The sequence below is a fragment of the Dendrobates tinctorius genome, unplaced genomic scaffold, assembly GCF_039654945.1.
Source record: "Dendrobates tinctorius isolate UK_male_01 unplaced genomic scaffold, ASM3965494v1 ptg000232l, whole genome shotgun sequence".
In the NCBI taxonomy this organism is placed as follows: domain Eukaryota; kingdom Metazoa; phylum Chordata; class Amphibia; order Anura; family Dendrobatidae; genus Dendrobates; species Dendrobates tinctorius.
The window spans coordinates 6,285,297-6,302,021 of record NW_027361899.1 but is presented as its reverse complement, the minus strand read 5'-3'; the positions used below and the strand labels follow the sequence as shown (position 1 = coordinate 6,302,021).

General features: G+C 45.2%; 1 protein-coding gene across 2 annotated transcripts in view; it reads right to left on the bottom strand.

Moving 5' to 3' along the window:
• Window positions 1–16,725, bottom strand: part of GLP1R (glucagon like peptide 1 receptor) — a 322,308-nt gene that overhangs the window by 191,935 nt on the left and 113,648 nt on the right. For both annotated transcript variants that reach the window (XM_073556283.1, XM_073556282.1), the window contains exon 2: window positions 5,339–5,435. In XM_073556283.1, coding sequence (XP_073412384.1) covers window positions 5,339–5,435 — 97 coding nt within the window. The remainder of the gene's footprint in view (window positions 1–5,338; window positions 5,436–16,725) is intronic.

The following is a 16,725-nucleotide window of genomic DNA, read 5'->3' as shown; positions in this document are numbered from 1 at the left end:
AGGAGCTCACAAGCTGACTCACGCCCAGAGTCAAATGCTCCTGAGGAAACCCAGCAGTTGTGGAAGGAAAGAGGTCGGCTGTTCATTTATGAAGGAAAGCTGTGTCGGAGGAGTATCAATGCTCGCACTTATGAGCTGGTCTGGCAGGTGGTAGTCCCAAAGAGAGAGGCATCAATGGTCTTGGAAGCATACCACAATGGAGCTGGCCACATCGGATGGAAGAAGTTGGAAGCATTGCTCCTGGAGAGATTCTACTGGGCTGATATGAGGAAAGCCATCGAAAAGTGGTGCCGGGAGTGTGGACAAGGTAACCTGCGCAGAAAGGATCGAAACAGCCAGAGAGCTCCTCTGCAGCCAATAGTAACCAAACAGCCCCTCGAGTTGGTAGCCCTGGACCAAGTGAAGCTGGTTCCAAGCCGGTCAGGCAACATCTATGCTCTTACCATCGTGGACCAACACGAGATTCCTGGTAGTTGTGCCTGTCAAAGATCAAACAGCCAGGACAGCAGCCAGAGCGTTCCAACAGCACTTCTGTAGACCACATGGATATCCTGAGCAAGTGCTTACAGATCAAGGTCCCGCCTTTGAGGCCGAAGTGTTGCTGGAATTCTGTAACTTGTATGGTTGTAAGAAGATCCGGACAACACCATACCATTCACTGACTAATGGCATGTGTGAGAAGATGAGCCAGGTAGTGATTGACCTACTGAAGACCTTGCCGTTGGAGGAGAGGAATCTGTGGCCAGAAAAGTTGCCAGATCTGGTAGACCTCTACAACCACATTTCTGTGAATTCCACCAACTGCACTCCAGCCTACCTAATGAGAGCGAGGCCTGGCAAGCTGCCTATTGATTTGGACATGGGAGTCCTTACACCTGAGGTGACGTCACCAGATGCTGACTGGGACACAGAGAGGCAGCAACAGTACAGAAGAGTACAAGAGTGTGTGGAAAAGAATCTAGCTCAGGCAAGACAGAAACAAGAGAGGAACTACAATCAGCATGCACCTGCAGTTCCCTTGTCACCAGGAGAACAAGTCCTAAAGAGGAAAAGAAGGATGCATAAGTTGGATGACCAATGGGAAGCTGAACCCTACACCATTCTACCCTCAAACTTTGACAATACCAAGGTGTGCCTTATTAGTAAAGACGGAGGAGAAACCTCAGCAGCAATATCCAGGGATCATCTGAAACTGTGCCCTGACCAGTTAAAAGAAAGAATGGAAGAACAAGATAACATCCAACCCATAGAAGAAGAAGCAAAGGTCAGCACTATACTTGGAGAATTCCCTGCGAATTGGACTAAAGTAAATGATGCCATAGTGGTGCCAGTGTTGACCTTTCCCCAACTGGTAGCACAGAAAGAAGTGACTCAAGAAAATCCTGAAAATCAGGCAGCAGATGCCACACCAGCAGTGGAGCCAGAGAACCCTTGCCCTGCCAGTGGTGAATCTGTTATACCCATGGTGAGTCTAAGAGTTCGCAGACAATCTAGTATCCCTGTGCCATGCCGAACCACCAGTAGAGTATTCAGTACATTACACACTACACCAGTAGTTAGCATCTCGCAACCAGTGAGTTCTCCAATCACACCAGTGTTACGCAGGTCTACCCATACTACACAAGGTATACCACCCATCAGATATTGTGTATACATGAGTAAATGTAAATGTTGAAATTGTATGTACATATGTAACTGTTTTCAAGTTTGTGCCTACAGATAATCTGTAAGAGTTTCCTTTGAACTTTCCAGCTTTGTTTTTATGTACATTGGACCAAAGGTCTTGTATGGTCACTAACCTTGCAAATAGTTCACCATTTGCCCAGGAATGGACCATGGACATTGATGCTTGGACTTATCATCATAGCACTATTTTTGGGGCTTTTGGTTTTAGTAAATTTTTCCTTTTTCAAATATTGTAACCTTCATATTGTTTATATGTTTATATTATGTTTTTTATGTGTTCATCAGCCCAGGAGTGCTGACTTGCACTAGGGGGGAATGTGGCGCCCCCAGGAGTATGGCCGCCACAATGGCATTGCCTTCCTCCAGAGAGGGTTATATCATGCTTGGAAGCAAGGAATGGTCTCTCTAACAGTTAACCATGTCATGCAACACAGGTCACACTCCAGGCCAGCAGAGGGAGCTCTGAACAAGGATTGGGGGAGGAGCGCGCTCTGAGGGCCGGGAGGGGAAATAGTTAGTTGGTTTGAGGAGGGCAACGTGTGTAGGTGCGTGGAGAGAAGCTGGAGGTTGAGCTGAGGACAGAGAGCTCCCTCCCAGTGATAGCGCATGATCTGGAGCCTGGTCTCCACGGTTGTATGGATACTGAAGGTCCTGCAACAGAAACCAGAGGAGTAGGAAGCTGTAAATGCTTTACTCCCAACTAAGACTCAGAGGCACATCAGCGACCGGTGAGCCAAGAGAGAGAGAGGGCTACAGCTGTCTGCCATACGAGGTAGTTCTAAGAGAAGATAAGAAGGAGGAACTTCAGTGTAACACAGTACTGGATGTGCCTCAAGCCAGCGCTAGGAAGGAGACTACAAAACCCATCTGATAGAGAGATCCCTGAGTTGTTTCCAGCCTAGCCTGCTCCTGTGCCATCTGTAACCAGGACCCTGGACTGTGTTTGCCAAGTAAAGGTAAAGAAACTGCACCCTATTCTGTCCTTGCCTCCTTCCTGCAACATCCTCAGCACTGCTACATCTCTATGCCAAGCACTGCACCTTCTTCCTCATCCTTTATCTACACTGCCCTGGGACTACAGCCCTGCCTGTGGAGGGCTACAACATCATAGCTGCACTACACCATCAGTCCCAGAGGATCTGCATGCAGCATCGGCTACGGCTTAACACCTCCCTTGCCGAACACCACAGGTGGCGTCACAAACTATTCATTTCAACTACATTTCACCATTCAATCTCCCTTTTACATGGGCGCCCAGGGCCACAGACCGGGTCAGCGGTGACCTTCCCATCTGAGAGACTGGCCCGGTATCGAGTACCCCACAGCCCTGGGAGGGCGACCCACTACAAACACAACCTCACAGCTAGGAGGCAGTATTATAGTAGTTATATTCTTGTATATAGGGGGCAGTATTATAGTAGCTATATTCTTGTACATAGGGGGCAGTATTATAGTAGTTATATTCTTGTACATAGGGGCAGTATTATAGTAGTTATATTCTTGTACATAGGAGCAGCATAATAGTAGCTATATTCTTGTACATTGGAGCAATATTATAGTAGTTATATTCTTGTACATAGGAGCAGTATTATAGTAGTTATATTCTTGTACATAGGAGCAGTATTATAGTAGTTATATTCTTGTACATAGGGGCAGTATTATAGTAGTTATATTCTTGTACATAGGAGCTGTACTATAGTAGTTATATTCTTGTATATCAGAGAAGTATTATGGTAGTTATATTCTTGTACCTGGGGCAGTATTACAGTAGTTATATTCTTGTACATAGGGGGCAGTATTATAGTATATTCTTGTACATAGGGGGCAGTATTATAGTATATTCTTGTACATAGGAGCAGTACAGTATTGTATTTATATTCTTGTACATAGGGGCAGTATTATAGTGGTTATATTCTTGTACATAGAAGCAGTATTATAGTAGTTATATTCTTGTACATAGGAGCAATATTATAGTAGTTATATTCTTGTACATAGGAGCAGTATTATAGTAGTTATATTCTTGTATATAGGAGCAGTATTATTGTAGTTATATTCTTGTATATAGGAGCAGTATTATAGTAGTTATATTCTTGTACATAGGAGCAGTATTATAGTAGTTATATTCTTGTATATAGGAGCAGTATTATTATAGTTATATTCTTGTATATAGGGGCAGTATTATAGCAGTTATATTCTTGTACATAGGAGCAGTATTATAGTAGTTATATTCTTGTACATAGGGGCAGTATTATAGTAGTTATATTCTTGTACATAGGGGGCATTATTATAGTAGTTATATTCTTGTACATAGGAGGAGCATTATTATAGTAGTTATATTCTTGTACATAGGAGCAGTATTATAGTAGTTATATTCTTGTATATAGGAGCAGTATTATTGTAGTTATATTCTTGTATATAGGAGCAGTATTATAGTAGTTATATTCTTGTACATAGGAGCAGTATTATTGTAGTTATATTCTTGTATATAGGGGCTGTATTATAGTAGTTATATTCTTGTATATAGGAGCAGTATTATTGTAGTTATATTCTTGTATATAGGGGCTGTATTATAGTAGTTATATTCTTGTACATAGGAGGAGCATTATTATAGTAGTTATATTCTTGTACATAGGAGCAGTATTATAGTAGTTATATTCTTGTATATAGGAGCAGTATTATAGTAGTTATATTCTTGTACATAGGGGCAGTATTATAGTAGTTATATTCTTGTACATAGGGGCAGTATTATTGCAGTTATATTCTTGTATATAGGAGCAGTATTATAGTAGTTATATTCTTGTACATAGGAGCAGTATTATAGTAGCTATATCCTTGTATATAGGAGCAGTATTATAGTAGTTATATTCTTGTACATAGGGGCAGTATTATAGTAGTTATATTCTTGTACATAGGAGCAGTATTATAGTAGCTATATCCTTGTATATAGGAGCAGTATTATAGTAGATATATTCTTGTACATAGGGGCAGTATTATAGTAGTTATATTCTTGTACATAGGGGCAGTATTATAGTAGTTATATTCTTGTACATAGGGGCAGTATTATAGTAGTTATATTCTTGTACATAGGAGCAGTATTATAGTAGATATATTCTTGTACATAGGAGCAGTATTATAGTAGTTATATTCTTGTACATAGGAGCAGTATTATAGTAGTTATATTCTTGTACATAGGGGCAGTATTATAGTAGTTATATTCTTGTACATAGAGGCAGTATTATAGTAGTTATGTTCTTGTACATAGGAGCAGTATTATAGTAGTTATAGTCTTGTACATAGGAGCAGTATTATAGTAGTTATATTCTTGTACATAGGAGCAGTATTATAGTAGTTATATTCTTGTACATAGGGGCAGTATTATAGTAGTTATATTCTTGTACATAGGGGCAGTATTATAGTAGTTATATTCCTGTACATAGGGGGCAGTATTATAGTAGTAATATTACTGTACATCGAGCAGTATTATTTTACTGTGCGCATTAGTTAAATCTAGGTTATATATATTGGGATTAGGTGGAGGTGACCCCTTTATTGTGGACATGTGGAAATCATCTGTTTCTCTGTATTGCGGTACATAACCATATAGTTGTCACTTTGCTCCCGCCGATCCTGGCAGGACATATTGCACACTTACCAGTCAGGGTGGGTGGAGTGTGGTGGACGGTGTTTAGGCATTGATCCCTGTACTCTCTCCATTTCTGTATTGTATCCGATAAAGAAACAGCTGTGGTCTGGAAGAGAGAACACAACAGATCGATTCAGAAAAATGCAGAGAATGAGTCTGAACTTTTATATTTAAAAGGTGGAGAAATCTGCTCCATTTTATAATTGTCGCAGACAGACTGGGCCCACAGTATTTTTCTTAGAGATGACTATTTTGGGATTTTTTGTGGTTAGATACATGATGTTGTGTAAGATACAATAAATCTTTCCAGAGTCACAGACTGCTGGTGTGCCCCCAACACCTCAGATAGGGGGTCCTGAGGGAGAGATCGGGCAGATTATACTGCATTGGTCTCTGTTCACATGTCCGGTAATCATCCGTTGTAACGGACAATGCAGCCATCAGTTAACAAAAAAGTTGTACAGACAGAACTTTTTTGCCAGTTTTTAAAAACTGATCTCTGCTGGATATGTTTTTTTTTTTTAACATTGAAGTCTATTGAAAACCGATCCATTAATTAGCCATCGTTTTTTCTTTCATTTGAAGGATCAATTTTTTTGCTCACGGGATTAGTTTCAAATGGAGCAAAGCTGATGGCTGATTAATGGATCAGTTTTCCATAGACTTCTATGTTAAAAATTAAACAGATGCAGTTGAAATCAGTTCTTTATGAATGGACAGAAAACTTTCAATCTTTTGTAACTGATTGCTGCTGGATCCGTTTTGATTACTGGACATGTGAACAGAGCCTTAGTAGACTGACCCCAGGATAGAGGAGCCTGTACCATGTTGTGTTTTGTGGGTGATTCCGGACAGGGGTCGGTGCAGGTGAATGGACCTGTGATGTTATATGGATGTGGTGGATGTTCAATGTGTGACATCAGTCACATCCTCGTTAAGAGGCAAATGTGTATCCAGATCTAAGACGCTGCTAATTGAGCATTAATGCTGCTCTAGATCCCGGGTAACATCGCACCTTGATGAGTTTATGTTCTGCTCACATTCCCTGGTGTTGTTTGCTGTGATGTTTATTAGTAGAATAGCAGAAAGTAACAAATTCCACATAATTGGCGAATTGCGAAATCCGGCAGCAAGTTCAGAAAAATTGGCAAAAAATACCCTTGTATATACAGGAGGTTAGAGACCCCCAATCACCAGGGATCACTGGGGTAGAAGAGTGGGAGAAATAGTGTAAGCTGTGAGAGAGAGAATGGATAATAGCTCTACAGGGCCTGTAATGCCACATAACCGGCCATACAAGAGTAACCGAGCAGTGCCATGCAATGGAAGCAGAACACCCATTGTCATGTGAGCGTCAGGCGGATCTTATGTGAGGACAATCCGATTTTTCACACCTAGCATATAATTTACATCCAAATGCAGTGCGATTGCTCTCAGACTGCAACGTGATTATAACATGAGCTTTTACATAGAGCAATGTTCTAAGTCATTTACACATCTTTTTAAAATGAAATATTCTTCCAAATATATATATATATATATATATATATATATATATTAGATTAAAAGCCGGCAAATGATCTGCCAGGTACAGTATATAATAGAATAGATAGAATAGATATATGCACATAGAATAGATGTGTGTATATATATATATATATATATATTTAGAACAAAGTATAATGACTTTATCTATATATATAAAGCTGAGTGTAGAGCCCCGCCCACTCCGCATAGCCACATTCACTATAATATCCCACATCATCCCGTCAGCCAGAGCCACCGGACTACTACCCCTAATATCCCACATCATCCCGTCAGCCAGAGCTACCGGACTACTACCACTAATATCCCACATCATCCCATCAGCCAGAGCCACCGGACTACTACCCCTAATATCCCACATCATCCCGTCAGCCAGAGCCACCGGACTACTATCCCTAATATCCCACATCCTCCCCTCAGCCAGAGCCACCGGACTACTACCCCTAATATCCCACATCATCCCGTCAGCCAGAACCACCGGACTACTACCCCTAATATCCCACATCACCCCGTCAGCCAGAGCCACCGGACTACTACCCCTAATATCCCACATCATCCCGTCAGCCAGAGCTACCGGACTACTACCACTAATATCCCACATCATCCCGTCAGCCAGAGCCACCGGACTACTACCTCTAATATCCCACATCATCCCATCAGCCAGAGCTACCGGACTACTACCCCTAATATCCCACATCATCCCGTCAGCCAGAGCCACCGGACTACTACCACTAATACCCCACATCATCCCGTCAGCCAGAGCCACCGGACTACTATCCCTAATATCCCACATCATCCCGTCAGCCAGAGCCACCGGACTACTATCCCTAATATCCCACATCATCCCGTCAGCCAGAGCCACCGGACTACTACCCCTAATATCCCACATCATCCCGTCAGCCAGAGCCACCGGACTACTACCCCTAATATCCCACATCATCCCGTCAGCCAGAGACACCGGACTACTACCCCTAATATCCCACATCATCCCGTCAGCCAGAGCCACCGGACTACTACCCCTAATATCCCACATCATCCCGTCAGCCATAGCCACCGGACTACTATCCCTAATATCCCACATCATCCCGTCAGCCAGAGCCACCGGACTACTACCACTAATATCCCATCAGCCAGAGCCACCGGACTACTACCCCTAATATCCCACATCGTCCCGTCAGCCAGAGCCACCAGACTACTACCCCTAATATCCCACATCACCCCGTCAGCCAGAGCCACCGGACTACTACCCCTAATATCCCACATCATCCCGTCAGCCAGAGCCACCGGACTACTACCCCTAATATCACACATCATCCCATCAGCCAGAGCCACCGGACTACTACCCCTAATATCCCACATCATCCCGTCAGCCAGAGCCACCGGACTACTACCCCTAATATCCCACATCATCACGTCAGCCAGATCTACCGGACTACTACTCCTAATATCCCACATCATCCCGTCAGCCAGAGCCACCGGACTACTACCACTAATATCCCATCAGCCAGAGCCACCGGACTACTACCCCTAATATCCCACATCGTCCCGTCAGCCAGAGCCACCAGACTACTACCCCTAATATCCCAAATCATCCCGTCAGCCAGAGCTACCGGACTACTACCACTAATATCCCAACAGCTAGAGCCACCGGACTACTACCCCTAATATCCCACATCGTCCCGTCAGCGAGAGCCACCGGACTACTACCCCTAATATCCCACATCATCCCGTCAGCCAGAGCTACCGGACTACTACCACTAATATCCCACATCATCCCGTCACCCAGAGCCACCGGACTACTACCCCTAAAATCCCACATCATCCCGTCAGCCAGAGCCACCGGACTACTACCCTTAATATCACACATCATCCCGTCAGCCAGAGCCACCGGACTACTACCCTTAATATCACACATCATCCCGTCAGCCAGAGCCACCGGACTACTATCCCTAATATCCCACATCATCCCGTCACCTAGAGCCACCGTACTACTACCCCTAATATTCCACATCATCCCGTCAGCCAGAGCCACCGGACTACTACCCCTAATATCCCACATCGTCCCGTCAGCCAGAGCCACCGGACTACTACCCCTAATATCCCACATCATCCCGTCACCCAGAGCCACCGGACTACTACCACTAATATCCCACATCATCCTGTCAGCCAGAGTCACCGGACTACTACCCCTAATATCCCACATCATCCCGTCAGACAGAGCCACCGGACTACTACCCCTAATATCCCACATCATCCCGTCACCCAGAGCCACCGGACTACTACCCCTAATATCCCACATCATCCCGTCAGACAGAGCCACCGGACTACTACCACTAATATCCCACATCATCCCGTCAGCCAGAGTCACCGGACTACTACCCCTAATATCCCACATCATCCCGTCAGACAGAGCCACCGGACTACTACCACTAATATCCCACATCATCCCGTCAGCCAGAGTCACCGGACTACTACCCCTAATATCCCACATCATCCCGTCAGACAGAGCCACCGGACTACTACCCCTAATATCCCACATCATCCCGTCACCCAGAGCCACCGGACTACTACCCCTAATATCCCACATCATCCCGTCAGACAGAGCCACCGGACTACTACCACTAATATCCCACATCATCCCGTCAGCCAGAGCCACCGGACTACTACCCCTAATATCCCACATCATCCCGTCAGCCAGAGTCACCGGACTACTACCACTAATATCCCACATGATCCCGTCAGCCAGAGCCACCGGACTACTACCACTAATATCCCACATCATCCCGTCAGCCAGAGCCACCGGACTACTACCCCTAATATCCCACATCATCCCGTCAGCCAGAGTCACCGGACTACTACCACTAATATCCCACATCATCCCGTCACCCAGAGCCACCGGACTACTACCCCTAATATCCCACATCATCCCGTCAGCCAGAGCCACCGGACTACTACCCCTAATATCCCACATCATCCCGTCAGCCAGAGTCACCGGACTACTACCACTAATATCCCACATCATCCCGTCACCTAGAGCCACCGTACTACTACCCCTAATATTCCACATCATCCCGTCAGCCAGAGCCACCGGACTACTACCCCTAATATCCCACATCATCCCGTCAGCCAGAGCCACCGGACTACTACCCCTAATATCCCACATCATCCCGTCACCCAGAGCCACCGGACTACTACCCCTAATATCCCACATCATCCCGTCAGACAGAGCCACCGGACTACTACCACTAATATCCCACATCATCTCGTCACCTAGAGCCACCGTACTACTACCCCTAATATTCCACATCATCCCGTCAGCCAGAGCCACCGGACTACTAGTCCTAATATCCCACTTCGTCCCGTCAGCCAGAGCCACCGGACTACTACCCCTAATATCCCACATCATCCCGTCAGCCAGAGCCACCGGACTACTACCCCTAATATCCCACTTTGTCCCGTCAGCCAGAGCCACTGGACTACTACCCCTAATATCCCACATCATCCCGTCAGCCAGAGCCACCGGACTACTACCCCTAATATCCCATATCATCCCGTCAGCCAGAGCCACCAGACTACTACCCCTAATATCCCACATCATCCCGTCAGCCAGAGCCACCGGACTACTACCCCTAATATCCCACATCATCCCGTCAGCCAGAGCCACCAGACTACTACCACTAATATCCCACATCATCCCGTCAGCCAGAGCCACCGGACTACTACCACTAATATCCCACATCATCCCGTCAGCCAGAGCCACCGGACTACTACCACTAATATCCCACATCATCCCGTCAGCCTGGGTTCAGAACAGAGTGCTGAGTGGAATGGTCCTAACTTTCATACCGGAGATCCCTTTAAGAGAGAATGGGATCAGAATCAGAGCGTTGAGAGATTTGCCCTAATTTCCTTACAGGAGATCCCTTTAAGAAAGGTCTGGGGTCAGTACCAAAGCGCAGAGTGGACTTGCTCTAACTTCCATACCGGGGATCCCTTTAAGAGACCCTGGGGTCAGAACCAGAGCGCTGTGTGGATTTGCTCTGACTTCCATACCGGAGATCCCTTTAAGAGGGAAGATGTGCCTACGGGATGGAGGATGTGTGATGGGGATATGGGCAGGGAGGGGGGAATTCATTTCTGTCATGTGCTCACTGCTCCTTTCAGGGGGGCAGACAATGGCTGGGAGCTTATGTTCCCGGGGATGCTAGATTTCTCCCACCATGGCAGTGTCTGCTGAGGTGTTGTCAAGTGGGAAAACTTGCTCATAGCAACCAATCACAGCTCAGCTACTTTTAACCAGCTCTGGTGAAATGAAAGATGCTTCGTGATTGGTTGGTGATACACACACACACACACACATACACATACATACATTCACTTTTATATATAGATATATATATATATATATATATAATATATAAAGCTCAAGTGTGTGTGTGTGTGTGTGTGTATGTCCGGGATTGGCATCCGCACCGTCGCAGCTACAGCCACAAAATTTGGCACAGTCACACGTCTGGACCCCGAGAGTGTCCTAGGCTATGTTGTGAGGCGAAATTTTAACCCCGCGCGTTCCAATTCACAAAACAATTTTGCCCCTATCTACATAATGGGGAAAAAGTGTGTGTGTATCAAGTCCAGCCCCTCATTATGATGTCATAATGGTTGCCATGGTGACGCTGATGTCATCATAGGTTGCAAACCCCGCTGCTGATTATGATGTCATAATGGTTGACTATGGGAAGGAGGATGTGTGATGGGTATATGGGCACGGGACTATGGGATGGAGGATGTGTGATGGGTAAATGGGCACGGGACTATGGGATGGAGGATATGTATGATGGGTATATGGGCACGGGACTATGGGATGGAGGATATGTATGATGGGTATATGGGCACGGAACTATGGGATGGAGGATATGTATGATGGGTATATGGGCACGGGACTATGGGATGGAGGATGTGTGATGGGTACATGGGCATGGAACTATGGGATGGAGGATATGTATGATGGGTATATGGGCACTCGACTGTGGGATGGAGGATATGTATGATGGGTATATGGGCACGGAACTATGGGATGGAGGATATGTATGATGGGTATAGGGGCACGCGACTATGGGATGGAGGATGTGTGATGGGTATATGGGCATGGGACTATGGGATGGAGGATATGTATGATGGGTATATGGGCATGGGACTATGGGATGGAGGATATGTATGATGGGTATATGGGCACTCGACTGTGGGATGGAGGATATGTATGATGGGTATATGGGCACGGAACTATGGGATGGAGGATATGTATGATGGATATATTGGCACGGGACTATGGGATGGTGGATATGTATGATGGGTATATGGGCACGGGACTATGGGATGGCGGATATGTATGATGGGTATATGGGCACGGGACTATGGGATGGAGGATATTTATGATGGGTATATGGGCACGGAACTATGGGATGGAGGATGTGTGATGGGTATATGGGCATGGGACTATGGGATGGAGGATATGTATGATGGGTATATGGGCACTCGACTGTGGGATGGAGGATATGTATGATGGGTATATGGGCACGGAACTATGGGATGGAGGATATGTATGATGGGTATAGGGGCACGGGACTATGGGATGGAGGATGTGTGATGGGTATATGGGCATGGGACTATGGGATGGAGGATATGTGTGATGGGTATATGGGCACTCGACTGTGGGATGGAGGATATGTATGATGGGTATATGGGCACGGAACTATGGGATGGAGGATGTGTGATGGGTATATGGGCATGGGACTATGGGATGGAGGATATGTATGATGGGTATATGGGCACTCGACTGTGGGATGGAGGATATGTATGATGGGTATAGGGGCACGGGACTATGGGATGGAGGATGTGTGATGGGTATATGGGCATGGGACTATGGGATGGAGGATATGTGTGATGGGTATATGGGCACTCGACTGTGGGATGGAGGATATGTATGATGGGTATATGGGCACGGAACTATGGGATGGAGGATGTGTGATGGGTATATGGGCACGGAACTATGGGATGGAAGATATGTATGATGGATATATTGGCACGGGACTATGGGATGGTGGATATGTATGATGGGTATATGGGCACGGGACTATGGGATGGAGGATAATTATAATTTGCTATAACTAACCACAGTTAGTTACTATGCCCAGGCGATGATGGTCATAATGGTTGCCATAGCGATGTCATAATGGGTGAATGGGCATGGGACTATGGGATGGAGGATGTGTGATGGGTATATGGGCACAGGACTATGTGATGGATGATATGAATAATGGGCATATGGGCACGGGACTATGGGATGGCGGATATGTGTGATGGGTATATGGGCACGGGACTATGGGATGGAGGATGTGTGATGGGTATATGGTCACAGGACTATGGGATGGAGGATGTATGATGGGTATATGGGCACGGGACTATGGGATGGCGGATATGTGTGATGGGTATATGGGCACGGGACTATGGGATGGAGGATATGTGTGATGGGTATATGGGAACGGGACTATGGGATGGGGGATATGTATGATGGGTATATGTGCACTGGACTATGGGATGGAGGATGTATGATGGGTATATGGGCACGGGACTATGGGATGGAGGATGTATGATGGGTATATGGGCACGGGACTATGGGATGGCGCATATGTGTGATGGGTATATGGGCACGGGACTATGGGATGGAATATATGTATGATGAGTATATGGTCACAGGACTATGGGATGGAGGATATGTATGATGGTTATATGTGCACTGGACTATGGGATGGAGGATGTATGATGGATATATGGGCACGGGACTATGGGATGGAATATATGTATGATGAGTATATGGTCACGGGACTATGGAATGTCGGATATGTGTGATGGGTATATGGTCACGGGACTATGGGATGGCGCATATGTGTGATGGGTATATGGGCACGGGACTATGGGATGGAATATATGTATGATGAGTATATGGTCACGGGACTATGGAATGTCGGATATGTGTGATGGGTATATGGGCACGGGACTATGGGATGGAAGATATGCATGATGGGTATATGGGTATGGAACTATGGGATGGAGGATGTGTGATGGGTATATGGGCACTGGACTATGGGATGGAGGATATGTATGTTGGGTATATGGGCACGGGACTATGGGATGGCGGATATGTGTGATGGGTATATGGGCACGGGACTATGGGATGGAGGATGTATGATGGGTATATGGGCACTGGACTATGGGATGGAGGTTATGTATGTTGGGTATGTGGGCACGGAACTATGGGATGGCGGATATGTATGATGGGTATATGGGCACTGGACTATGGGATGGAGGATATGTATGTTGGGTATATGGGTACGGAACTATGGGATGGAGGATGTGTGATGGGTATATGGGCACTGGACTATGGGATGGAATATATGTATGATGAGTATATGGTCACAGGACTATGGGATGGAGGATATGTATGATGGTTATATGTGCACTGGACTATGGGATGGAGGATGTATGATGGGTATATGGGCACGGGACTATGGGATGGCGCATATGTGTGATGGGTATATGGGCACGGGACTATGGGATGGAATATATGTATGATGAGTATATGGTCACGGGACTATGGAATGTCGGATATGTGTGATGGGTATATGGGCACGGGACTATGGGATGGAAGATATGTATGATGGGTATATGGGTACGGAACTATGGGATGGAGGATGTGTGATGGGTATATGGGCACTGGACTATGGGATGGAGGATATGTATGTTGGGTATATGGGCACGGGACTATGGGATGGTGGATATGTGTGATGGGTATATGGGCACGGGACTATGGGATGGAGGATGTATGATGGGTATATGGGCACTGGACTATGGGATGGAGGTTATGTATGTTGGGTATATGGGCACGGAACTATGGGAAGGCGGATATGTATGATGGGTATATGGGCACTGGACTATGGGATGGAGGATATGTATGTTGGGTATATGGGTACGGAACTATGGGATGGAGGATGTGTGATGGGTATATGGGCACTGGACTATGGGATGGAATATATGTATGATGAGTATATGGTCACGGGACTATGGGATGTCGGATATGTGTGATGGGTATATGGGCACGGGACTATGGGATGGAGGATATGTATGATGGGTATATGGGAATGGAACTATGGGATGGCGGATATGTATGATGGGTATATGAGCACTGGACTATGGAATGGAGGATAATCATTATAATTTGTTATAACTAACACAGTTAGTTAATATGCGTGGGCAACGCCGGGCTCTTCAGCAAATATATACAGTGTATATATTATATATATATACAGTATATATATATATATATATATATATATATATATATATATATATATATACACACACACACACATTTTATTCAGGACAAATCCTGTTTTTTCAGGGGTTTAGACAGCGCTCCCTACAGGGTCCCAAACATGTGGCCCAAATGTGAAGTGGGTGGGACCTTACTGGTTTAAAAGGAGGACACTGTTTGTCAGAATGTAGTCCACTCCTGTCCTGATTCAGTAGGCAGGATACTGATTCTCATCTGATTCTCATCTTTCTTTGTTCATGGCTGACCGTTACATTGTATCAACTACTGGAGATTTCAAAGCAGAACTTATTAATTCAACAATTGATGTATTCAGGAGCATTTGTAAAGTCCATTTTTATTTCTGTATCCCATATAAATAAATGTCCTGCTGATTACAAAAGGAAATAAGTCCAAATTACGAAAAAGCAGTGGAACTGCAATGGGATCTGTCAGTGTGATGGTAATAGGATGTGTGCAGGAGCCCATTACTGTACCCCGTGATAAATAGCACAGGCAAGATTATTACTCCCACTATTATAGGAGGTCTGCGCGAAAGATACAGAATATATGTTATTTCCCTGAGAATCAAAATAAGTTTAGTCCCAGGTAGTGTAGCTGCAGCCCACATAGAGCCGTTATTGCGGTATATTCATTATGTGTCGTCTCCTCCTCACCGCTCAGACATTATTTACTAAAATTGGTTTCTGTTGACAAATAAAAATAATTTCTTCTGCTCAGATTTAATCTCATGGTCAAATGAGGAAACAATCAAAACTCCGCCACATCGGAACATAAAGGTTGCTGCTTAAAGGGATTCTGTCATCAAGACAAATCACTCATAGCTTACAGCACGTGTAAAGCATCGCATAAAAATGTATTAAAGGCTTTCATTAAACCCATTTTAAAGGACCCCAAAACATAAAATGACCCTGCCCCACCTTCCACCATCCAGAACCTAAATAGTCTATGACCTATCCTTAGCATTGGTCACCAATATCAGATGGGGGTTGTCATGAGGGGTAACACTATTTGGGACCATTACATTACTTATATTCTGTATTTTCCCTTCTGCAGACTCTATCTCTAGTTTTCAGTTGCCTCAGAGCTAGTGGGGAAGGTGGCAGACCTTCTGCTATGGTGACTACCATATAAATCACAGGATTTCCTCTTTCCTGCCCATGTGATACATTTTTCAAAGCAATGGAAGGCATTATACAGGAGTACTGAGCATGATAGCTGTGATTCCAGCAAGGGGGTGAGATAAAACACTAAAAGCAACAGCATATACTGCATACAGCAGTACTGAGCAATGTAGCTGTGAAGCTGCTTTTATAAGGGTCTCCAGACTACACATCCAGACTGCTGTTATAGGGGGCTCCAGGCTACACATCATTCTGTTATAGGGGGGCTCCTTACCACACATCCAGACTGCTGTTATAGGGGGCTCCAGGTAACAGACTACACATCCAGAAGGCTTATA